This window comes from Carassius carassius, chromosome 2 (genome assembly GCF_963082965.1).
Source record: "Carassius carassius chromosome 2, fCarCar2.1, whole genome shotgun sequence".
Taxonomy (NCBI): domain Eukaryota; kingdom Metazoa; phylum Chordata; class Actinopteri; order Cypriniformes; family Cyprinidae; genus Carassius; species Carassius carassius.
In genome coordinates, this window is record NC_081756.1 from 5,582,699 (window position 1) to 5,609,072 (window position 26,374).

At 38.1% G+C, this 26,374-nt stretch overlaps 1 protein-coding gene across 1 annotated transcript in view; it reads right to left on the reverse strand.

Annotated features, from left to right (window-relative positions):
- Positions 1–19,476: 19,476 nt before the first annotated feature.
- LOC132096067 (carcinoembryonic antigen-related cell adhesion molecule 5-like) overlaps positions 19,477–26,374 on the reverse strand; it is a 124,104-nt gene continuing 117,206 nt past the window's right edge. Inside the window, exons 17-18 of the mRNA XM_059501195.1 lie at positions 20,828–20,890; positions 19,477–19,961 (exon numbers count right to left, since the gene is read on the reverse strand). Of these exons, the coding sequence (XP_059357178.1) occupies positions 19,840–19,961; positions 20,828–20,890 (185 nt within the window). The 3' untranslated portion in view covers positions 19,477–19,839. The remainder of the gene's footprint in view (positions 19,962–20,827; positions 20,891–26,374) is intronic.

Consider the following 26,374-nt stretch of genomic DNA (forward strand, 5'->3'; position numbering starts at 1 on the left):
ATATGTTGTAAAACAGTTGCACACTTGTAAACACACATTACAAGCAGATATGAACATTAATGTGATGATTGTTTCTCATCACTGACAGAAGACCAAACCACATCAGGTCAAAGTGTTTGAGAACACAGCCTCACTTCCTGTTTGACTCTGAAAACATCGACTCCTCCCTCATCTTGTGATCAGGACATTCTGAACCAGAGAGAATTCATTTTTTTTTCCAAAAATACAAGTTAATGTTGTCACATTGGACTAAAACCTGACTTTGCTCACAGAGTAACAACTTCACAATATTTTTTGTATAATTTTTGGAAAATTTTCCCGACCTTGTTACACTTTCTGTGTTCAGGGTCAAAAATGACCGGCCTACAAAAATAGCTTATAAATCTCTCATTATGCTCTATATCACTAAATATTTAATTCAATATTTTTGTCAGCTTGTTTTCTTTCAATTGGGACAGGCTTTGAATTTATTTTTTAAACTGATCGATTGCAGACATCATTGATCTGAGCCTAAAACACACTATAGTGTGATGAACAGTGCAAATTATTTTCATATTTTTTTGCTTAGTGACAAAATGATCCACAAATAATGATTTTTTTCCTCTCAATCACTGAGGTGCATAAGCTCAATATAAATAACACCTAATTTACAATTGCTTTTTGAAAGGGCTGCCTTTCAAATGTGTTATAGGGTTTTCAGCAGCACAAGGGTTAATTGTGACACTATAGTGACTGTGAAAGAATCTGAACACTTAGTGTGTTTTCACAAGAAGTATATTTTAAATGAACCAAACTCAGTTCAGTTAAAGTGAACCAGCGGCGAGTATGTATATGAAGTATATTAAGAAACAATAAATATGTTGTTCAAAATGAAGACCGAACACACTTTCTGACTGTCAAGTGTTAGAGGAACATGTTCATATGTTAATGATGAACTACAGCTGTGGTTTTTCTGCTGAGAACCGACTTCACACATCTGCTAAAAATCACATTGAGACAAACTGATTAAAAATAATTGAAAAAGTGTCTCAGAAAACAGAAGTTCGTTCAGAGAAACATTTGAGCTTCATTTTTTGGCAAATGTGACGTGTTTGATAGACTGTGTTTTCTGCAATGAAATTCAGTCATTTTAAAGAGTGATTTAACGAACTAACATTTTTTTTGGGGGGGGGGACTATATGCACAATTAATTTTCAATAAGAGTAGCAGAAAGAATTAAAAGTGATGAAAACTTGTGTTTGGTCAATGTTCTCAAACTCTTGATGTCTCTGATGGAAAGTCTATTTGAAGATAAAATATCATACAACACCAAACTCATATTAAACAAATACATCTGATTTAACTGAACTACCTGAAATATGAAGAACGTGAATTATAACAAAACCAAGCAAAAGCACATCTCCACAGAGCCTCCATCTTTCACAAGCAGCACAGATAAATACATGTTCTCTGAACGCTGGATCTGATCCACATGTAACATATCATCACATTAATCTGAACAATAAAGAATATGATAAACAGCAAGACGGTGGATTCATAGACCCTCCTACACACAGCACAAGCATTAATCTTCAGCTGAATACTGTATTAAAAACAGAAGATAGTGTAGAATATAATGAAATACTCACAGAGTGTGAGAGACAGTGCACTGGAGCCCATACTGACACATTAACAGACTGTTTCAACTAAATCAGACACTTCCTGCTTTTCACACTTCAAGAAGAGATGAGGGAGGAGACAAACACTACACACAAATACATGAAGAAATAGGAAGAAAAACAGACCCATTCTAAGATATTTACTCTTTTAGTGCATTAAAGTTGTTAAAGCTGCTTTTCTCCTTGAAAAGAGAAAGTGTTCAGTAATTGTTCTCACACTGCTTTGTTTTGTTCGTTCACAGACAAAGCCTCACAGATTATGGACAGATCAGAGAATAGCAAGTAAATCATGAGCTGACTTCTAATGTAGTTCTGTTCATGTAAGGCCCGCATGGAGGTATTTGTGTTTACATCAAAGATGCATGGTGCCACGATGCTGGTGATCTGCAAACACTGCTCACCCCTGCTGGAGTTTATGATTATTAAGTGCCGATCGTTCTATCTGCCGAGGGAATATACAGCCATACTGCTCGTTGCTGTATACATTCCTCCGAACAACAACAACAGCAACAGGAACGATGCACTAAATGAACTGAACCAGCTCATCAGTGAGCAGCAGACAGCGCACCCTGAGGCTTTTCTCATCATAGCTGGGGATTTCAAACATGCAGACTTAAAGAGTGTGTTTCCAAAAACACACCAACACATTAACCTTCCAACACGAGACAATACAAGAGATGAGGTGGGCCTGAGGACAGCTAGGGCCAAACTATCCTGCGGCATCAGAGAGGCTAAAGCCCCTTTCACACTGCACGTCAGACCCGGCAAATTGCCGGAACATTGCCGGGTCGCCTTCTGTGTGAAAGCAAACACGTCCCGGGATTGTTTCCGGCATTGAACCCGGGTCGGGGACCTAGTAACATTGCCGGGTTCAATCCCGGGATGAGCACTGTGTGAACAAAAGCCAGATCTAATGCTGTGTCGTAGTGATGACGCACGTTATCACGAGACTCTTTTACCGGCTGTTTTGAAGGAAGATCAATGTTCGCGACAAAAAAAATATGTGCAAACTGTAATGAAGCAGAGATCAGTTAGTTCCTCACTTTCCGCGCTGACGCCGAGATCGTTCGCTTGCTTCAGTGAAAGTATAGCGTGCCTAATGTTTTCGTCATGCCCTGATGTCACCTGTCATTACGGGACCTTTACGGGTTGTGTGTGAAAGAACGCACATATCCCAGGTAATCACTGGCAGTGTGAAAGTGCAAAATCTAGCGACCCAGGAACAATTGCCGGAACACTTTACCCGTGTATTTGCCGGAATCGCAGTGTGAAAGGAGCTTAAGAAACAGTACTCAAAGAAGATAGCCCATCGTTTCGATGACAGCAGAGACACTCAGAGCCTGTGGCAGGGGATACAGATCATTACGGACTACAAGGAGCGAGCGTGAGCCACCTGGCCGGATGGTGCAGTGACTACAATCTCTCTCTCTGAACGTGGAGAAGACGAAGGATATTGTTGTTGACTTCAGGAGAGTGCACACTCAGCATGTTCCTCTGACAATCAACCTTGCGACTGTGGAGAGAGTGAGCAGCACCAAGTTCCTGGGTGTGCACATCACAGAGGACCTCTCGTGGACTGACAACACCACAGCACTGGCCAAGAAATGATAACAGCTTCTCTAATTCCTCCTCAAACTGAGGAGAGCTAGAGCCCCGGCCCCCATCAAGCATCCTGACAAGCTGCATCACCATGTGGTATGGCGCCTGCAACGCGTCCTGCCGGAAGACACTTCAACGCATGGTGAGAGCAGCTGAGAAGATCATTGGTGTCTCTCTCTATCCCCCCTCCAGCCCATTTACGGAACCAATTTTAGGCCCACAATAGAAACAACCCACAAAATGTTGTTACTTCCACTACAAGGTTCATCATCTACCAAACCACAACACTGCGAGAAGCATCTGCAGAACTCACTCTGACTGTGAACATTGATGCTATGAGTATATCAGAGATGTTACCATTTTTAAAGTTATCAAATCTCTGTGAACATAAACTAATTATAATAATTGAAAAACATAATGATTGAGAAACACTTGCAAGAAGATCAGACATGATTCTGCAGCCAGATGACCCCAAAAGGCAATTTCCATGTAGGTCAACTGGATGTTGTTCGACCAGCCTTAGACCTGACCTGAGTAGATCATTGGTGTCTTGGTACAATATTTAAAATATTTAGGAGTAATTACATATATTTTACATTTATTCTGTTATGAACAATGCTTTGGCAATACAGTGTGTACCTAAGTATGTCATGCCAATAAAGCAATATGAATTTAAACTAATATAAATGTACGAAAACAGAGACTCTTCAATGTAACATTAAACATGTATTCTAAGGGAAGTAAATGAAAATGACATGAACATGTTGCTGGGAATCTTTTGCTCTTGTTGTAGTATTTTGAGGTTCATGAAGCTACAGATGCAGAATAAGAATAATTATCTTCCTCACTCTGGTTAAAGCTATAGAGCAGAAACAGAGCAGAAGTCAAACCACAACCATCCGCTCAACCTTTATTAGGCCTCTTTTAACACTTCTGTCATTTTCTCACTTCAAGCAGCTTCTAAAGTCATCAACGCACAAATAAAGATGTGTCTTCAGTGATGAGCTAAAGAAGACAATGCAACATATGGAAATGAGAAGCGTATTGTAACAGTTTTTTCCACATGGCCGCAGAAAAATTAGGCCCACAATAGAAACAACCCACAAAATGTTACAAGGTGCATCACCTACCAAACCACAACACTGAGAGAAACATCTGCAGAACTGTGAACATTAATGCTCTGATTATATTAGAGATGTTACCGTTTTTATGGTTATCAAATCTCTACAAACATTATCTAATTATAATAATTGAGACACATAATGATTGCATATTTATAAATATGTACTTCAGAAACACTTGCAAGAAGATCAGACATGATTCTGCAGCCAGATGAGCCCAAAAGGGTCGACTGGATGTTGTTCGACCAGCCTTAATTTGGGTGGGCCTTACCTCTGTTTACTGTAATATTACTCCAGCTAAGTGGGAAACCATGGTATGATTAAAACCAAAACCATTATCGGAGAAAGTAATGTTGGTCTTGGCTACGATGTGGAGAAGAACAACTCTCGCGTCAAGATCGCTGTTAAGAGTCTAGGGCCAGATTCACGAAAACTGTAATTTTCTTCCTATTTTTTTAACTTAAAGAAAAAAAGTTCAGAACATTTTGTATTCCCAAAAATTATTCTTAAAAAATATATTTTATATAGAATAAAATAAAAATAAAAAATTAGGACAAAACTTAAAAAGAATCTTCTTAAAAATCATTGTAAATAACTTCTTTAATTTAGGACAACCCCAGACTTGTCTTAAATCCCAAAGAATAAGAATTACTGAATGAAGTTATTGGGTTATTTCAAATTAACTGTTATATTTAAGAAATACAACAACCCTAGCAATTTATACATACATAGTAGGACTATTAATAGGAATGTGTAAAAGTTTTCTGAAATAACACCTATGTGTGTGTGACGCTACTTTTTGCTGACTCGGTAGCATCTCTACAAAATCGAGTCAGATATGAAAGCGCAAAAACACACCACAAAAAAGAATGAAACAGATCGCTGCAGCTTGAGACAGGCTATTTTAAAAGTAACTGTTCAAAAACACGACGCATTAAAAACGTGAAGCTGAGTGCCAAAGTTGCGATGAAACGAGTGTGTGTGCTTAATTAGGATTATTAGCAGTGTTGCCAAGTCTGCTTATTATAAGCGACATTGGGCTTGTTTTTCTGTAAAGTCAGATGGCAACGAGTACTAGCCAATGAGAGGCAGAGCAGGGCATTGAGTGACGTAAACTTTAAATGAAAGCGCGCAAGTTGCGACTGACTGGGCTGTAGGAGAGTTTTTTAGAGGAACAAATGTCTGGGACAAAGTGGGCGAAATACGGTAATAAATATAACAAAGAATGGGAGAAAGAGAAAGGAGTAAAATGATGGAGTAACCCCATCGTGGGGGACGACTCAAAAGCACTGTGCAGAGTAAGTGTGAAATACATGCGCACCATGCGGACCTCGTACAACATGCTAACACAAAGAAAAATAAAAAAAAGCAGCACCGTTCTCAATGAGGCTTACAGTCATTGGGTTCGCGGTCTCCAAACAGAACGAGTCAAGACGGAGAGCTGAGCTGATGTAGCTTGTCACACATCAATTAAATCAGTGGATCACCTTTGGGAGTTAATGTGCTCAACTTGTGATAAAGACATCAAAATGCACGGCATAAATTAACCATGCCATTGCTCCGTGTATGTTCACAGAACTTCAGAGGGATATTGGAGGTGCTGATTACTCACTTGTTTTTGATGAAAGCACAGACATTTCATCTTTCAAGCAACTGTGTGTGGTAATCCGCTACTTTAGTATAACACTGAACAAAGCTGTGTCCACCTTTTTGGGTTTAATAAACTTGGAGGGTGAAACAGCAGAGGTATTGCCTCCACTCTGACCCGTTTTCTACAGAGTATTGGACTGGACATCAAAAGGTGCATTGGATTAGGTAAAGATGACTGCAGTGTCATGGTAGGGAAGAGGAATTCAGTGTACACTCACCTTCTACAGAAAAACCCAAATCTACAGCTGCTCAAGTGCTTGTGCCATTTCATACAGCTGTGTGTAAGCAAGGCAGTGGAGACCCTCCCACACAACCTTGAATAATTGGTCTCTCATTCTCACAAATAGTGCTCTTCACCACCGTGAGTGTGCAAAGATCTACAGTCTCATCAATCCTGGTGAAATCTCTTGGATGCTTGTTCAGATGTCAGGTACACGGTGTCTCCATCCATGATTGCTGTTCACACATACTCAATCAGTGGGATGAATTGAAGCTTCACTTTCAGCTAACCAAAGACCACCAGAGATGTTATGATGCTGAAATCCTGCACCAGATGTACAGTGATCCTGTTAACCAACTGTACCTGCTGTTTTTAATGCCTTTTCTAGAAGAATTCAACAGGATCAACAAGCTGTTCCAGCAGGACAGGGGCAATCCATTCAAAATGTTGGAGTGTCTGCTTCTTTTCTTTCGCTGCCTCATCTCCAGAGTGGTGAGACCTGGAATGATCCCCACATCAGATGAACAACTGCTTGCAATTGACATTACAGACCCTAGTGTTTTGTTACCTGTGGGTGCAGTCAATTATGGGGCACCTTCATGATGGCATTGGATGAAGCAAGAATGGAGAGCACGGCTGAGAGAAATATGAAGAGCAGGTGCCGTGACTTCTTGGTGGAAGCGGGCAGACAAGTGCAACAGAGACTCCCAGCTAACATCCAGATATGGAAATCTATGACTGTGTTCAGTCCGACTGCCATCCTGTCACAAACTAAACCACAGCTCAGCTCAGTCTCAATGCTGAAGCTCTACTCTGGATATCTAGCAGCTCTTGAAACACAGTATCAGGCTGTTGCATATCTCCCAAGGACAAACAAGGAGGACAGCCAGGCAGAGGCCTTTTGGGTTGAAGTGCTCAATTACAAAGACAACAGTGGAGACCACACTTTCAAAACACTTGCCCTCTTTTCTCTGTCGTTGCTTGCGATGCCTTTGAGCAATGCTGATGTAGAACGAGTTTTCTCACAGATGAGCCTGGTCAAGTCCAAAATGAGGAACAGAATGGGACAAGAAACTCTCAGCAGCAAACGCCACATAAAATACAGACTGAGAAGACAAGGCTTATGCTGCAAGCCAAGAGATGTTCCAGTGTTTCAATAGTCACATGTACTCTGTGAGTGGAGCATCAGAGAGCAGGGAGACGGATGCAGATGAAGACAGTGAAGATGAATTTTAATTAAGGTAAGCGCTGTTACTGTATCTTTTTTTATTAGAGCCAGGATATGATGCTAAGAAGGAAAGTTGTGTTTGATGAATGATGATGATCCTCAAAGTACTGTAATGTTTAATAGAATCTAGGGAATCCTAGATCTAGTGTTATAGCTGAAGTATAATTTGACCGTATCACTCATTAGAAAATCTTACCTTTTCTTTCTGCAGCACAAGCTCTGGCCTCTACACATGAAGGAAACAGCAGTGAAGGTATGAAGAAACACCTGAAGACATCAGTACAAGGCCATGATCTACAGAGAGTGAAACTGCCTCCTCTGTCCCTGTCCTGTGACTTTGATTGGCCTTCTTTGGGTCCCCACACTCTCCGCAACTAAACAAGACGATAGTTACATTCTCATTTCACACAAGTTTTTGTTATGTTCGTTTTGATTATTTATATGGTTTTATTATGTCCTTGTTTGAATGTGGGCCATCAAGAATGTCTGGATGTAGAAGAAAAACATGTTGAATGTTTCAGGATATTTAAGATATTTTCAGATATTTCATGGGTTCAGCTCTGACAAATTGTTAAGGTGTTAAATATGTTTAATTTGCACCTTTTTACCTGAAGCAACCTGAAAGACAATGGTGGTGTTATTCTTCATATATATGAGGCTAAAGTGTTATGAGTCATAAGAAAAATGTTTTAGACCAAGCCTCATCCTCACCTTTTCAAATGGTTTTGACTGGAATGGTTTTTAAACCAGTTTATTTTATTTAAGTCTTTTCTAAATCACTTATTTGTTCATCAGAGCAGGAGCCACGTTATTTCTGGACACTAAGATCATCAATACTTTCTCCTGTTTCTGGGTTATAGTTATATAAAAATGGGATCTTCTGCAGTCCTTGCAATAATAAATAAAGAATTTGTGAATTCAGGAAGATATTTATTTGTGTGTGTAAATTGTAATTATAAGATGTTTACTGTGTATAAAATGAACTTGGTACATCAGTCTATATTTGATATCCCGTCAGTTTTCTAATGTTAAAAGGTGGTTTAACTCCCTCTTGTGGTCATTGCGCTGAAGCTCATAGGGAGAAAAATAAATAAATTGTGTGTGCAGTTTTGTAAATTGAAGGATGCAAATTGAAATCCTGTACCCACAGTGTAAAATCCGTCCCCATGGATTGTAAAACCGTGCACACAATTTATTTTTCTCTTCCCGGAACCTAGGGGGGGCTCCATAGAAAAAAGTCGCTTGTTTTGGGCTTGTTTTCACCGGCCTGGTTGCTTATTTGTCTCGCGCGATATCTGGCAACACTGATTATTATGGTAATTTACAGGAAGCGCAAAAAGACAATAAAGTGTGAGTTTATCAGTGCTTAATGTTTTCACTTAGAAAACGATTTTTTTTTCTTAAAGGAACACTCCACTTTTTCCTAATTAAGACTTGACTCTTCTGTAGTTACATCGTGTACTAAGACCGACAGAAAATGAAAATTTGTGATTTTATAGGCAGATATGTCTAGACGTAATATCATAGTAATATCATAGTGCTCCGGCTACCAGCGGTGTTAAGAAGCCTCAGCGTTACAGGCCCAGTACTGTACTTGTATGGAAGCAGATTAGTCTCAAATATAATTCACGCAAAAAACATGATTCACGCATGCACAATTTTACATGCATGAAACCTAATTCACGTACACACAAAAAATATCCATGTGCGTGAAAAAAATATATATTCACAAAAAGCAATGACCACATGCGCAAAATAAAATTATATACTCGTAAAATACATTTCACAAATGCAAAACACAATTCGTAGATATACAACTGTGCACAAAAACCTTTGAATGTTTGAAATGTATGAGTGTATCCTTGCATTTGAATGTGCAAATCGTCATTCACGTACGAATCGCCTTAGATATGTGTGTGTGTGTGTGTTTTTGAGACTTTCCTGGCAGCATAACACTCGTAACACAGAGCAGTCGTACTCTTTAGCCAATCAGATTTAAGCTTATCAATTGACCAATCAGTATCACGTGAGGGCGGGCCTACCTGCATGTTACGTCATCAGCTTTCGACCAGTTCATGGCTGAGCAGAGGTAAGTGCAGTTAATCGTTTATTTCTGTGTTAACTGAAGTTAAAGAGTTTGAGATCAGTTGAAGCAATAGTTTATGAACTATTAACTGATGTAAGCAAGTGTTGTTGTAATCAGATGTCCCATATCGTGTCAAAAATGAAGAAGAATGATGCTTGTTTTGTTGTATTTTAGCTGAAGGTACAGACAGCTCTCACAGCTACAATCACGCTAATGATTGCAAAACAATCATCTGTGGTCAATACCCATCGAGATTGTTCTTTAAATAGTGAATAGACCTATTTTAATGAGCAGCCAGTGTTTTTTTTTTGCCATTTGTGTATGATGTTAAATTATTATTAACACTTGTTTCCCTGCATTTTTCAGGATTACTCACCTTTGGTGTGACATCTGGATAGCAGTCACGAACATCTTAATTCATGTTGTTTCTTTATATTCTCTTTTATACTTTTTTTGTATTTATGTCTTAATTGGTAACACTTTATTAAAAAGTTTCATTAGTTAACATGAACTAACAATGAACTGCACGTGAACAGCCTTTATTATTTTTTGTTAATGTTAACATTTACTAATACTTCATTAAAATCTTGTTAACATTAGTAAATGCACTGTAAACCAACACTGAACAGCTGTATTTTTACCTAACATTAACAAAGATTAACAAACACAGCAACAAATGTATTGCTCATGGTTATTTAATACATGAACTAATGTTAACTAGTTATTGTACCTTATTCTAGACTGTTACCAATATATTCAACATTAATTTCCTTATGCTGTATTGTAATGTCAAGGTTTTTAAATAAGGTTTTTATTGTCATCTTAAGGTCTCAAAGGACAATATTGTGAAGCATTCATTTTACTTTGCCTAGTAAAATAGGCAAATCTGATTTTATGCTGATAAGACAAAGGTACTTATCATAGAGAGGCAATTAAGATTATATTATATATATTTATATTTATTCATTTAGCTGACGCTTTTATCCAAAGCGACTTACAATTGCTACATATGTCAGAGGTCGCACGCCTCTGGAGCAACTAGGGGTTAAGTGTCTTGCTCAGGGACACATTGGTGTCTCACAGTGGATTCGAACTCAGGTCGAACCCGGGTCTCTCACACCAAATGCATTTGTCTTATCCACTGCGCCATCACCACCCCATTATTATGCGACTAAGATTACTCAGTAAACTCTATTCAAATACCATCACTTAATTTCCCACATCCTCTGTCTGCACCTCTTGTTCTATAGGGTTTTAGTGCTTTAAATATCAGGACAGAATCTTATATGTCCTAACAGAGAGGTCTACTGATGACCGGACTGAACACAATTCATTTTTTAACTTTTCACTTGATGTATTGCAATTATATTTATATACTTTAAAAGCAAAGTACACTCTGAATAGATCTCACAACTCCTGAAGAGACGTATATTTCTCTGTACGGAATATTGTGCTTCACAGTTTGGACTGTCAGTTCATGATCATATGTAACAGGAACATTAATCATGATCAAGTCATTTTATATATTTTATTCCCAAATGATTCAGAAACTTTCAAATTAATAAAACGTGTACAAATTGAACTATGTCTGAATCTTTTAATTCTTACAAGAACATTTAATAATGCATGCATAGCAAGGCTTTATTCCTAAAGCGTGTACATATAGTCTGCAGGAGACAAATTAATACAGTAACAATGCATCACTTTCAACCACTTGTTGAAACAACTGTCAAAATGGATTGCTTGCAACATGACTTTTTATAAAGAATTACAGTAGAAATGGTAAGATCACAGTACTGGTTGTCTGCATCTTCATATATCATCTGCCTTGGAAATCTGAAACAATAAAACTACATAATATATGCAGATCAAAACATGTCTCCTATATGCACGTCATTACATACATTATCATCAGTTGAATGTGTGGTGGACAGGACATGAAAATCCATCAGTACTAAAAATAAATGTTTATATTCACATGTCGACTAAACAGCAGTTAATAAACTATTGCTTCAACTGATCTCTAACTTCTAAACAGAAATGAATGATTAAATGCACTTACCTCTGCTCAGCCATGAACTGGTCGAAAGCTGATGACGTAACATGCAGGTAGGCCCGCCCTCACGTGATACTGATTGTTCGATTGATAAGCTTAAATCTGATTGGCTAAAGAGTACGACTGCTCTGTGTTACGAGTGTTATGCTGCCAGGAAAGTCTCAAAAACACACACACACACACATATCTAAGGCGATTCGTACGTGAATGACGATTTGCACATTCAAATGCAAGGATACACTCATACATTTTAAACATTCAAAGGTTTTTGTGCACAGTTGTATATCTACGAATTGTGTTTTGCATTTGTGAAATGTATTTTACGAGTATATAATTTTATTTTGCGCAGGTGAATTGATTTTTGTGAATATATATTTTTTTCACGCAAGGTTTATAAACTGAGGGGATGAATTGCAAAACCGTCACCTCGGATTAATTTTTTTTTTTCTCTCACAGGTGACGTCCAGGGCTCCGTAGTAAAGGAGGTGCTAAGCGTCACCGAAAGGTTCTTCGTGATAATATCCAGGGAATCACTAAAGCCAGGGTGCTTCTCAATATCCCTCCTCATCTCCTCCGTCCTCCATCCTATGACCCGGAAACTGATCAAGCACAGCCATCTTGAAGGACATCTTATTTGAAAGTGAAAGTGACGTGACATACAGCCAAGGATGGTGACCCATACTCTGAATTCGTGCTCTGCTTTTAACCCATCCAAAGTGCACACACACACACACACTGTGAACACACACCCGGAGCACTGGGCAGCCATTTATGCTGTGTCGCCCGGGGAGCAGTTGGGGGTTCAGTGCCTTGCTCAAGGGCACCTAAGTCGTGGTATTGAAGGCTTAGGTGCCCTTAGCTTATTTTTACAAAAACTGTTTTTACGGGGCCATAATGTAACATAGAAGGTAATGGAGCCCTTTATACATTGTCGTGTATCTTTAGAAATAAATAATGGACAAATGGAGTCTTTAAACGCCTCAGATGTAAAGTTATTCGCTGTCAAAGTGACGCCAAAATGAATGGGAGTCAATTGGATGCTAACGCAAGTGAAGTTCTGCTACAAGATGGAAAACGATCCCAACGACTCTTTTAAGAGACATACACCATTACACACAAAGAACCAGTTAAAGAATAATGTAGTCTAATACAGAATATTTTTATTCAATTTAGTTATAGATCGGTGGAATTAAGTACTTTTCTTATTCTCATTAAATGCAAAAATAAAATAAAATGTTTCACAATATTTCACTTATCTCGTTCCGGAAAAAAAAATAAAAATGCGATTTTATTTATTTTTTTTATTTTATTTATTTATTTTTTATTTTTATCAATTTAAGGAACAGGATCTGATGGAGATGATAGATGTAAAGAATGAGGTTATGGGCGGGATTAACATTTCAAAACATGTGATTGGCTCTAATGTGGCCAATGAAATCATTCTGTGGGTTGGTCAATGGTCAACGCAATCACAGACCGCCGTTTTCTCTTCAGAAATTAGCATAGAGCAGTGAACAAAAAACTATGTGTTCTTGAGAAATGTATTCAATTACAGCATAAAAATTATTATTGTCTGGGAAATGTTCTGTCAGGAAATCTTGGGTCCTGATTTATGTCGATGTTACTTTGACAGACACCACCTATTTAAAGTGTTGGTCTAAAAAAGTTGTGGAATGATTTGAGGCATGTCACAAAGAGAGTTCATGGTGTTGCCTAGACCTCAATCTGACTGAGTTTCTATGGGATGTGCTGGACCAGTAAATCTGATCCATAGACACCTCGCCTTGATATTTATAGGTCTTAAATGATCTGCTCCTGATGTCTTGCTGCCAGATACCACAGGACACGTTCAGAGGTGTGTTTGGCAGCACAAGGGGGTCGACAGGATATTATGCAGATTGTTTTAATGAGGTGCCTTATCAGTGTGCATCACTGGTTTATATTAGAGATCTGGATTGCTTATGGTCAGAGCCAGATTAGCCATAAGGGCACTTGGGCCAGTGCCCAGGGGCACCAACCATTCACAACAACTAGGGGGGCACCACATGACACAAGCTTTAAAAATATTTTTCGTAAATGGTTTTATTATTAACTTGAAATTCTTGAAAGACCATACATAACTCCTTTATGAACACTAACTTAACAACAACAATAATACTAATTTATTAATAAATACAGATTACATGACCACTATCAGCCCCCCCCCCCCACCCCCTTCCGTCCCCAATCTGTCAGAGTTGAGTTGGTCCACAACAGGTACGCGCAAATGTGTCATTTTTTTAAGGCTACAGAAAATGAATAAAAATTGACAGACGTCAATTGAGTGGTTTTGCAAAAAGAATGTTAAAGAAAGACAAGGAAGCTAGACATTTAGCTACAATTCAAAATGTTCCAGGGATCGAAAGTTTTTTTAAACGAGTGAAGAATGAGCTCAGGACGACAATGACACAGAAGCGATCAACTGCACTCTCCCTGTTTACCATTGAACATTTGCTTGCGCAAAATCAAGGAAGAAGCAGTTCTGCTAAAGTCAAAAAACCTTATAGATATATTATTATTTTTGGGCAAACGTGAATTGACGTGAATGTAGTGCTCACTGCTCGTATGCCTACATGTATGTACCGTATTTTCCGGACTATAAGTTGCACTTTTTATCATGGTTTGGTTGGTCCTGCGACTTATAGTCAGGTGCGATTTATTTATCAAAATTAATTTGACATGAACCAAGAGAAATTAATCAAGTTAAAACATTACCGTCTATGCTGCTCAGTGCTCCTGTAGTCCACACTGAAAACATAGAGCACCCTCTGGCGGCTGTAGACGGTAATGTGGGTGGTGTTGGCGCAGTGGATAAGACACATGCCATTGGCGTGAGAGACCCGGGTTCGAATCCACTGTGAGACACCAATGTGTCCCTGAGCAAGACACTTAACCCCTAGTTGCTCCAGAGGCATGCGACCTCTGACATATATAGCAATTGTAAGTCGCTTTGGATAAAAGCGTCAGCTAAATGAATAAATGTAATGTTTTCTCTTGGTTCTAAATAAATGCAATTTATAGTCCAGTGAAGACTCCTTCCAACTGCACACGACATTCGGACACGATTGTCGCATTTCTCCCTCTAGGGGCAGTCGCGCAGAACTTTCAGACTGGTCGTGCAGCAACCGTTACCTTGGCACATTCACCATGGTAAAATTAATAATTTTAATGAATATAATTAATGACTGAATGCATCGTCACAAATCAGATGACCCCCAAAATAAAAACAGTAGGTTTTATGTGGCTAATCAATGTAAATAATGGTTTAATAATTATTAAATAATTATTTCTGCCATAATTATTCTAAACCACCATTTTACAGAAATCGTGTTTAAAGAATAATGTAAAAGTTAACAAAATATTGGTAATTCTGACCTCGCACCGATTGTTTTGATTAGAATACATTACATCCGGTCGGGTGTTCACATACAGTCTAGTCGCAGAAGTTCAAATATTTGAACGTATCCGAGGCTCAAATCGGATCCGAAATTTCCGCATACGCATGTGATCGGAACTCCACGCATCTCCCGCATTACTTTCCATTGGAAATGAATGACTTCCGGTCTGTCGCTTGCCGTTCGTCGGAGACAGTGGAAAGGCGGCTTGAGACTTATATATGCGACTTATACTTAGGTGCGACTTATAGTCCGAAAAATACGGACAAGTTAATGAATTACATTTGAGAAATCACCTTAATTATGTCTGATTGGGGGGGGGGGGGGCTTTTTCTGTCTTAATGCGGCCCTGCTTGTGGTATAAAAGTGAAGCCATCAGGCCACCAAATTGGTGTTCCCTATTCCCATACCTTCTATAATAATAGTAAATCATACTATTTTAATGAGAAAATATCACCTTAACGAGTCATAGATTTTATATCTGAAGTTTGCCTGTACATTCCTACATCAAAAATGTCCTAAACATGTAACTGGTTTGTTGTTTAATGTCAGGAATTTACACTGCATATTAAAAAGTAGCGTTCATGTACAGTAACGTACATCAGATAAACACTGCACACTCAACATTTATTAAAAATGACAAAGTTGTCATTCTGAAATCTGAACAAAGATTTATGCTTTCACTGTTTAAATAATTGTTAAATTGTTTTTATTCATGCAGTAGATTTTGTTAGCATGTACAGTATTTTTAAGCAGCCATTTAAATATTGGTTAAATAATTTATCATGCATTCATAATATTTCACGCTAATAGAAAATGCCAGTAAAATGCTAGTAAAATGCCAGTAAAATGCCATAGAATTTACATGATTATGAAGAGTCTGAAACAGATATTGTTCAATAATAAAAAATAAAAATAAAATTTAATCAGATAAATAACGCTGCTAAATATGGTATGAACTAAAAATATATGAAGCTTTATTTCTAATATGATGCATGATATGTCTTGAATTTCAATACAATGTAGAGCAATATAGTAGGCTTATATTGCAATATTTATTGTAAATTTGACAAATCTGTATGACTGATTAGCTTCAGATCAGGTGATTTTAGGTCAGTGTTTTGGTTGTTAGGTAATGCCCTCTGCTTGAAGGGGATATTAAGATGGGACTCAAACACTTCTGGTGGACTGATGGTAGTTAAGAATGCAATAAGCAATTCAGTCATTATACAGATCAGTGGTTTATTTACAGAGTAATAAAAAATAGTAAATAATATAAATATTGTATTTGCATTGCACCTGGGTTACCAGACATGTTACTTGTGCTAAACATATTATTTAATATTTTATAGGTTCATACGTTATAAAGCTTTACTGCTGAATATTCTCAGCTTACTTACAAATTATTGACTTGCATAAAATATCAACTCTAAATGTGTCCATTACAGTGAAAGAATGAATGTGTGTATTTCAGCATATAATTAATAGAAATAAAGTGTTATATTCTATTAAAGTAAGAAATAATAAGATATTGCTTTCATTTGTGATTTAACGATCACAACTTCAATTTAAAACACTATGTGCATTTTGTTTATTTGCATTGGATTATGTTCATAACAATGGGATTGTAAAAGACATTCAACTGTTCTGACCAGCAGTCTTTATCAGTTTATAGCACTCAGTGTTATATTTAAAGCTTCGATTCTCTCATTTAGCGATAAAGTCCTCGGCCAGAGTAAAATGGGTTAATAACAGGCTGGGAATATACTTTATTTGAATAAAAACTGACTACTCATCCAGAATAAGCAACTGCAACACTTCCTCAAACACACACAAGATTACTAAACAGAGTCGGTCGATCCAAAAAATAATGTGCAGAACAAGTGAAACTTAAAAACTAAATTTATCTCCATACAGTAGTTAAAGTTGTCAGTTAAATCTAAAGCATTAATAGACTGAGGTTTTAAAGTCCACGTATCTTGTAAGACCAACTAACACTTAAGATTTTTTGACAACATATAGGTTATAGGCAGAGGTGGGTAGTAACGAGTTACATTTACTTCGTTACATTTACTTGAGTAATTTTTTGGGGTAACGAATACTTTTCTGAGTATATTTAAAGATGGGTACTTTATACTCTTACTTGAGTAAATTTTGGGGGAAAAATCTGTACTTTTACTTCGTTACTGTGGGCGACGCTCCTCTCGTTACTTTATCTTAATGCAATAAATGTTATAATGCTTCAGTTTATTCCAAACGCGACGTCTACTTTTCTCTGGGCAATGGGCCCATTCGCGAATGATTCATTCTTTTGAGGCAATTCTGTTCAAAGGCTTGATCAAACCAATTGGCAAAAGAGTGAATTGGTTCATGAATCAGTTTGAATGAGTCGTTCAGTTCCCTGCTGCACGCGCTGAGCGTCTGAAGTGGTTCACTCAGAGTTGTAACGTTTAAGAACAGAAAGAGCGTTGAAAACGTGACTGGAACTGCACTGAATTGAAATCTGCAAAGGTTATTATTTGCTAGCGATGGAGATCCTTATTAGATGAACACCGCGTGTGCTGTCTACTGTTTAACAGGTAATAACTTGGGCTACATTCGATTACAGTACACGATACCACTGTGACATTAGTTTGTTGTACGTGTGTGGCTTATAACAGAGGGGAGTCAAGTTGAATGCAGCTTCCAAAAGACAAAAAAACAGCCAATTAAGATTTTATTAATTTTAATACAATCACACTGGTGCAAGTACGTTCAGCGAGTCATATTATCAGCTGCTAAGTTCATATCTGTGATTGCTTGCTGGCGCTTAGCCAGAGATAGATGCGTTTATACAGCGCTGCGCGTTATAACAAATCACACATGATCTTTTTGAGCTTATTAAAGCATTGGCCAATCAGAGGCGTTCAGATGAGTCATCGCTAAAATGCCGGTGCTTCCTTCACTCGCTCACTGACTGAATACCTCTTTCTGGCGAATTCTCTCGTCAGAAACAACAAAGTGCAGATGTGTGTACGAATCTTTAATTAAGATATTGATTTCACAGTGTTAACAGTTTCAGTGATTTTAATGGGAGTTTCTGAGAGTGATTGAAATCTAGACTGTCAGTGAAAATGATCTTTAATAATGTAAATGTTATTTGCTCTCTTTCTGAACAATGAAAGATTAGTAGTAATATTTATATCACATTAACTTTCAATGTTAAATTCACATTTAATATAAAGTCAGTCGTATTAAAAATATGTTATGGCATGACACCTATATCTGTTACTTAAGTAAACAGACAGGGTTTTATAATAAATTACATAAATTGGAGTAAAGGCTGATGAAATATATACATTTATACAAGCACACATACATTACATACATTTTATCTATATATCTAAATAAAAATAGGCTCAGTATATATGACCCAAAGTAACTAGTAACTAACTACTTGAGTAGATTTTTTATCCGATACTCTTTTACTCTTAATCAAGTAACTATTCAAGACTGGTACTTTTACTTTTACTTGAGTAAATATTTCTAGAAGTACTTTTACTTTTACTTGAGTACAGTTTTTGGGTACTCTACCCACCTCTGGTTATAGGTTTTTATTCACTGCTCTATGTTAATTTTCTGAAGAGAAAACAGCGGTCTGTGATTGCGTGTCTCCATTGACCAACCCACAGAATGATTTCATTGGCCACATTAGAGCCAATCACAAGCTTTGAAATGTTAATCCCGCCCACCACATCATCCTCCAAGTCCGTTTCCTCCTTTGTTTGATTTAATCGCATTTTTTTTTTTTACTTTAGTTTTTCTTTTCTAATGCTATTTACGTTTAGTTAAAGTATATAGCATTAGAGGTTCTAGACATGATTAGGGCCTTGTTTGGTATAAATAAAAACATTAGTTAAAAAGAATCACCAGTGTATAGACACTCCAGAGAAATGTACTTTTTATTGCGCTTTTTCAGTGTACATATATGACATACAGTATTTATAATGTTAATAAAAAAATAAGCTCAGTGTTATAAAAAAATGCTAGTAAAGTTTAAACAGAGCTTTATGTATGCAGTCTTTACATATAATACTGTAAGTCTAAAGCCATCACAAATCCTATGAAAAAAAAAAAAAAAACTTGATCACAGAGCAATCAACAGGTGAAAAACTGAGAACATATCTGCAAAAAGTTATAAACAATTTAATCACATTAAGAGTATGAATCTAAGATATAAAAATAAAATAAAAATCTTCCAATTAAGAAAAATCATCATCTGTCTTGACTTGGCAAAAACACGGCCATTCTTTTATAAGACAATGAACACATTTTATTGAATTTTATCAACTAAGTGCCCAGTTACACTATTTATTACACTGTTGTTCAGCACCAACAGAATAATGTAATAACGTTTAGAAGTTTCATTCAGAGTTGTGTTAAACATAAGTGCTCACTGGAGAAAATATTGTACTAAATATTATAGATATTTGTTTGCTTACATAAAATGTGTACAGATAATACAGTGCATATCTCTAAAGTATTTCAAGCATGTGCATAAGCCGGTTACTCAGATTCATTTCTTAAGCAATGCAAGCGTTACTGTGTCTGCTGGTGTGGATCTCTTTTAGTCGTCTGGTGTCTTCTCTGAACTCAGGGACCTTTAAACAGATCAAAGATGATGATTTATACAGGAGATGTGAATAACAGACACCTCTGATTTGAGCTCATTCTTCTGATGATTTACTGTTCTAAGATCATGATTAATCTGATACTCACGCAACTGAACTGAATCACTTAAAACATATTTATAATGTAAAATATTCAATATGTGCCACAATCTGCAGGAACAAGTGCAAATTCTTACGTTTTTTATTCTTCTTCATAATAGGTTGAGCATAAGTTGCATCCTCAACTTCAGCAACAGCATCTGAAGAACATAAATGATCAATAACAATAAATAATTATACAATATATTAATTTACCATTTCACCAACAAGCCACAAAACTTTAGAAATCATTGTGATCTTTAGCAGAAACAGTGCATGATGGTTATTTGGTAAGGTTAGACCACAAAGCCTTTTAACATAATGAAATAACTGCCAAATGCTATTTTCTAACATAATCAAATGTATATCAAGCACATCAAGGGCAGCTCAGTAGAGCCGCTTAGGTCCTATGGCACCACAGGTTGCCAGTACAGTTAACTGTTGCTACGGTCAGACTTATGTTTGTGTGTGCAGTGAAGAGAGTGGCATGCAGATAGATGAAACTTTCAGTGAGTGAAAAACAATGGCATTCTCAAAACTTAGAAAAGCTGATGGGCCCTTAAAAAAAGTCATAAAAAGACAATTAAACTTTCAAAGGCTATGATTTTATTGAATAAAAATGCACACTTTACAGTTCAAAAACAGCTGCTGTGCTGTCCTACTGCTGTTACAGTTGAAACCCCTGTAGTTCTGCTGTTCCAAAAGCGCCTTCTGCTGGCAGATAATTAATGTGCACCTTCTTTTTTTTTTTTTTTTTTTGCTTTTGTTCTGCTTTTGTTCTGATAAAAGTGAAAATCAACCCATGTTTTATCCAGCAAATACACAGTTGTAAATGTAAACTTGTGGATCGATAAGAAGATAATTTTTTTAATTTTTCATATTGCATTAAGACAAAAAATATATATTTATACATCTTATTTATTTAATAGGCTATAATAGTAGATTGATAATAATTGCAGCTTTATAATGTACCAATATGAAGAACCAATATGTGCCACAATCTGCAGGAACAAGTGCAAATTCTTACATGTTTTATTCTTCTTCCTAATAGATTGAGCATAAGTTGTATCACCAACTCCAGCAACAGCATCTAAAAAGAACACAAATAATCAATATGAACAAAATCATTATAAAACATTATTTTTACATTTCCTCAACAAGCAACATGACTTTATGAATCATTCTGATCTTTAGCAGAGATGGTGTATGATGGTTATTTCATAAGGTAAGTGCAGGGGTCACCAACTGACAGACTCCGGTCCAAACCGGGACCGCGAAGCCTTTGACATAATCAAATAAATAAATTCCCAGTGCTATTTTCTAACATAATCAAATGTATATCAAGCACATCAAGTAAAACTAGAATTGTGATATGGTTTAGTGTGACAATTAAACTTCAAAAAGCTATGATTTCATTTAATAAAAATGAGCGCTGCATGTTTCAAAAACAGCTTCTGTGATGCAGGGATGTGCAGAGAGATCAGGGGCAGGGGCTCAAATGTAAAATAGGGCCTATGTATGTGTGTGTATATATATATATATATATATATATATATATATATATATATATAGGTCAAAAGTTTGGATACTTTACTATTTTATATTTTTGCAAGAAGTTACTTATGGTTATCAAGCCTGTATTTATTTGATCAAAATTTTAATATACTTTGAAATAAATTTTATGCAATGCTGGTTTATTATCAGTGTTGGAAACCTGTGATACTTTTCACCTGTGATTATTTGATGAATAAAAAGTTAAAAAAGTACAGCAGTTATTTAAAATATAACTTTTGTAACAATATACACTAATGTTAAATGGCTTGAGGCCAGTATTTTTTTTTTTTTTTTTTTATAAATTAGATTTTATTCAGCAAGGATTTGTTAAATTGATAGTAATAGTAAAGATTGATAATGTTAGAAAACATCTCTATTTTGAATGAATGCAGTTTTTTTTATTATTATTTTATCAATGACACCACCCAACAGTAGCCTATCATAGGTTACATACAATAAATAAGTAAATAAAATTAAGCAGCACAACTTTTTCCAACACTGATAATAAATCAGAATATTAGAATGATTTCTGAAGGATCATGTGACACTGAAGCCTGGAGTAATGATGCTGAAAATACAGCTTTGCAACATAGAAATGTATTTTAATAGTAAAATAGAAAAAAACTGTTTTAAATTGAATACAGGTTTTTCTGTATCTTCGATCAAATAAATGCAAGCTTGATCAGCATAAGACACTTTCATAATGGTGCATAATTATCAAAAATAGTATTATAGTAAAGTCCTTTCACGTCACCATTTCACCAGCATACACTTCAGAAAATAGGCTTGTAGGTGGCACTTGGGCTTCATTATTTATGAAGGTTTCATGAAATATTAAATGGTGTACCATACATACTGTAAGTATAAGGAAATTTAAACATTTCTGTGTATCGTTGCCAATCGGTGTGTGATTAAGCTCTGCCCAAGGCACGCCTCCAGGATCTCGGCTGTTTTCATTGAGAATCATAAAGCTGTATCTTTCTTTTATAAATCTAATAAAAGTAAAGACCCTTTGGAGATATGAAAGATGCAATACTACTATAGGTACTCAAGATTAACATGAGACTGGTGAAAATGTGTGTGTTATGTCCCCTTTAATCTTTAAAAACCTTTTTGAACTTTCTTGAACTATCTGAAATGGAAGCGTAAGTTCTACAAGGAAGACTAAATGGCACGTCACATTCCAATTAATGTCTAAACCAATCGGATCTCAACACGAGGTATATAAAAACGCACTACTTGCATCTCATTGTGTCTGCAGATACTGCCGCTGTCATTCAGCGTCTCATCCAAACCAAATGTCACAGCAACCTCTCGTAGTTTCTGATTAGTTAGAATCAGATGACGATATTGCGCTACCATCTCCAGCAGCTACCAGGGGTAGCATTCGTCTCCAAAACCGCGATTCTCCATGGACCCAGTGGTCCTCAGAAGGGATTATAAATACACTGCCACCATTCCTATCAACCAAGATTTATCAAGAGATGATCTGGTCCTTCTGGCATTTAACACGCTGGGTTCCCCGATTCACCTGCAGATACAGCTCAGTCAATTTCAGCAACGTCAGGGCAATCCAAAACAACTGGTAGGAAGAGGTCAGCTAAATCTTCTTCTCCCCGCCCAGTTAAGAAACACATGACACTTGCGCAGGCATCGCAACCTCCAACCAATTATGGTGCTATCGATGCCAATGCTCAATTTATTCAGGCTGTCTTATGTGAAGTGTTTCCTAGACGCAGAGAGGAATTAGACCGTTATTTGGCCACGATGGCAGATTTCAATCAAAGGTATGGGGGTACGCTATACTAGGAATGTCATAAATCCCTCTCCGCAAAGTCTGCATCTCTCATTACTCTATTCAACTAAAGAATTGACTGGTCAATCACGGATACTGAACTCTTAGTTTGTCATTTCGGAGGCCAGAAAATTCTGGCATGTCCCATCTGCAGCTCGCACGGTCACTCTGCACCTTTTTGCCCTAAGACTTACTATAGACAAGATACAGACGCTGTCCATGGTCCTGCAGAAGTAAGCAAAATGTCAGAGGCTAGAGGGCGTCCCATTATGAAATTTAACGGTTCTATTTTATGTAATAATTTCAATGAATCAGTGTGTTCCTTCCCTAACTGTAAATTTGCTCATATATGTAGTTTCTGCAAGGATCCACACCCGAAATCAAGCGTCCTCCCAGAGTGAAAGTCTGTACTCTGAACAAATTCTGAGTGGTCACCCATCCACTCCTATCAATGTCTCAGTACTCTCTTCTTATCTCTTTTCTCACCTTGAGCCGCTTTTAGTGGATTTATTAATTACTGGTCTTTCCCAAGGGTTTTGGGTAGGAGTTCTTTCCCCTCTCTCTACTACTTTTGTAGCAAATAATTTACAGTCTGCTCTCAGTGAACCTCAATGCTCAAAAAGAGGTAAATAAAGGTTATGTAATCGGTAAAATATTACTTCGCAATCAGACTCGGGTTCGGGATGCCGGAATAGTCCAAAAATCTTTAACTGTCTCTCAGAAGCGCTGTGCTGGATCCTGTTGAACGTATGTATGCTCCCCTTCATCTTGCACTTACTGGACGATTTCTTGCTTATCGATTTTCCTTCTCCTAAAACTCTAGTCCTCGACACACTTAAACAGGTCTTTAGTCAAGTCAAGTCACCTTTATTTATATAGCGCTTTAAACAAAATACATTGCGTCAAAGCAACTGAACAACATTCATTAGGAAAACAGTGTGTCAAGAATGCAAAATGATAGTTAAAGGCAGTTCATCATTGAATTCAGTGAGGTCATCTCTGTTCAGTTTAAATAGAGTCTGTGCATTTATTTGCAATCAAGTCAACGATATCGCTGTAGATGAAGTGACCCCAACTAAGCAAGCCAGAGGTGAAAGCGGCAAGGAACCGAAACTCCATCAGTGACAGAATGGAGAAAAAAACCTTGGGAGAAACCAGGCTCAGTTGGGGGGCCAGTTCTCCTCTGACCAGATGAAACCAGTAGTTCAATTCCAGGCTGCAGCAAAGTCAGATTGTGCAGAAGAATCATCTTTTTCCTGTGATCTTGTCCTGGTGGTCCTCTGAGACAAGCTCTTTACAGGGGATCTGTATCTGGGGCTCTAGTTGTCCTGGTCTTCGCTGTCTTTCAGGGCTGTAGAGCTCCTTTCTAGGTGCTGATCCACCATCTGGTCTGGATACGTACTGGATCAGGGTGACTGCAGTGACCCTATGATTTGGATACAGACTGGATCTGGTGGCTACGGTGACCTCAGAATAAGAGAGAAACAGACTAATATTAGCGTAGATGCCATTCTTCTAATGATGTAGCAAGTACATCGGGTGTTATGGGAAGTGTTCCCGGTGAGAAGTGTTCATTCCTGGACCTCAAGCTATGTTAGTTAAAGACCCCTTGTAACGATCGGGAACACAGGGACAAAGGAGACAAGAGATCCAAAAGCAGTGTGAGTTTTAATGGGTAATCCAAAATCAAAAACCAACAAGCAGGGGGTCAAAACTAAAAATCAGTCCAAAACACAAACAATCAAACAAACAGGAACAGGAACTCGAAAACTAGGAACGCAAGGAAACTGGGTGACGGAAAGTAAGGACTCCATGAAACAAACAGAAACAGACCGGTTAAAATAGGAAGGGGAAAAGACTATGAAGTGAAGACACCTGAGTGCAATTAACAGGAGTGCAAATACTGTGATGAAGGGACAAGGCCTTGTGGGAATTGTAGTGCCTGCGGTGAGGTGCCTATGGGGAAGTGAGACCACTAGTGGAGACCCAGGGAAACACAGAACAGACACTGTGACATTACCCCCTCCTCTACGGAGCAGTTACCAGATGCTCCACCCGAACATAAGGACAACCCAAGGAACACAGAGACCAGGAGGGAGGTGGACCGGCGGAGGACCAGGGGGAGGGACGGAGGGCCAGGTAATAGAGTGAAACAGAGACCGGAAGTGCAAAAAACAAAAACAAGGAGACCAGGAGGGAGGTTGACCGGCGGAGGACCAGGGGGAGGGACGGAGGGCCAGGTAATAAAACAACAACAAAACACAAGGCCAGGAGAGAACAGAAAGTTCAGGGGCCCAGGGCCGAACCGACTGGACAGGAATCCAGGGTGGAGCAAGGTTGAACTGGAGCCATTCAGTCGAGACAGAAACCCACCAGGGTGGTGCAGACGACCACCACATCCGTGCAGTCAAGACAGAAGCCCACCAGGGCGGCTCAGAAGACCACCACAGCCATGCGGTCGAGACAGAAACCCACCAGGGTGGCGCAGAAGACCACCACATCCGTGCGGTCGAGACAGAAGCCCACCAGGGTGGCGCAGAAGACCACCACAACCGTGCGGTCGAGACAGAAGCCCACCAGGGCGGTACAGAAGACCACCACAGCCATGCGGTCAAGACAGAAGCCCACCAGGGTGGCACAGAAGACCACCACAGCCATGCGGTCGAGACAGAACCCCACCAAGGCAGCGCAGAAGACCACCACAGTGGGTTCGACGACACAGGAGAGCAAGTCTGGTTAGGCAAGTCTGAAACAGAGAACATGAACGGGTTAAGGGTGGCCTCCGTGGCCACGACAGGATAAGTCGAGCGCTCAGAGAGTTCGGCTGATACGTGACGAGACTCTGGAAGTTCCGCAGAGACGAGGAGAGGCTCTGGTAGTTCAGCAGAGACGTGGAGAGACTCTGGTAGTTCCGCAGAGACGTGGAGAGACTCTGGTAGTTCAGCAGAGACATAGAGAGACTGGTAGTTCAGCAGAGACTTGGATAGATTCTGGTAGATCGGTGGTGTTTGGACTGGATTCAGGAAGATCAATGGTGACTCGACTCTGCTCATGAAGATCATTGGTGACTCGACTCTGCTCATGAAGATCATTGGTGACCTGACCTTGCTCATGAAGATCAATTGTGACTTGCATTTGCTCATGAAGATCAATGGTGACTTGCCTTTGCCCATAAAGATAGTCGGTAACTTGACTTTGCCCATGAAGAACACTGGTGACTTGACT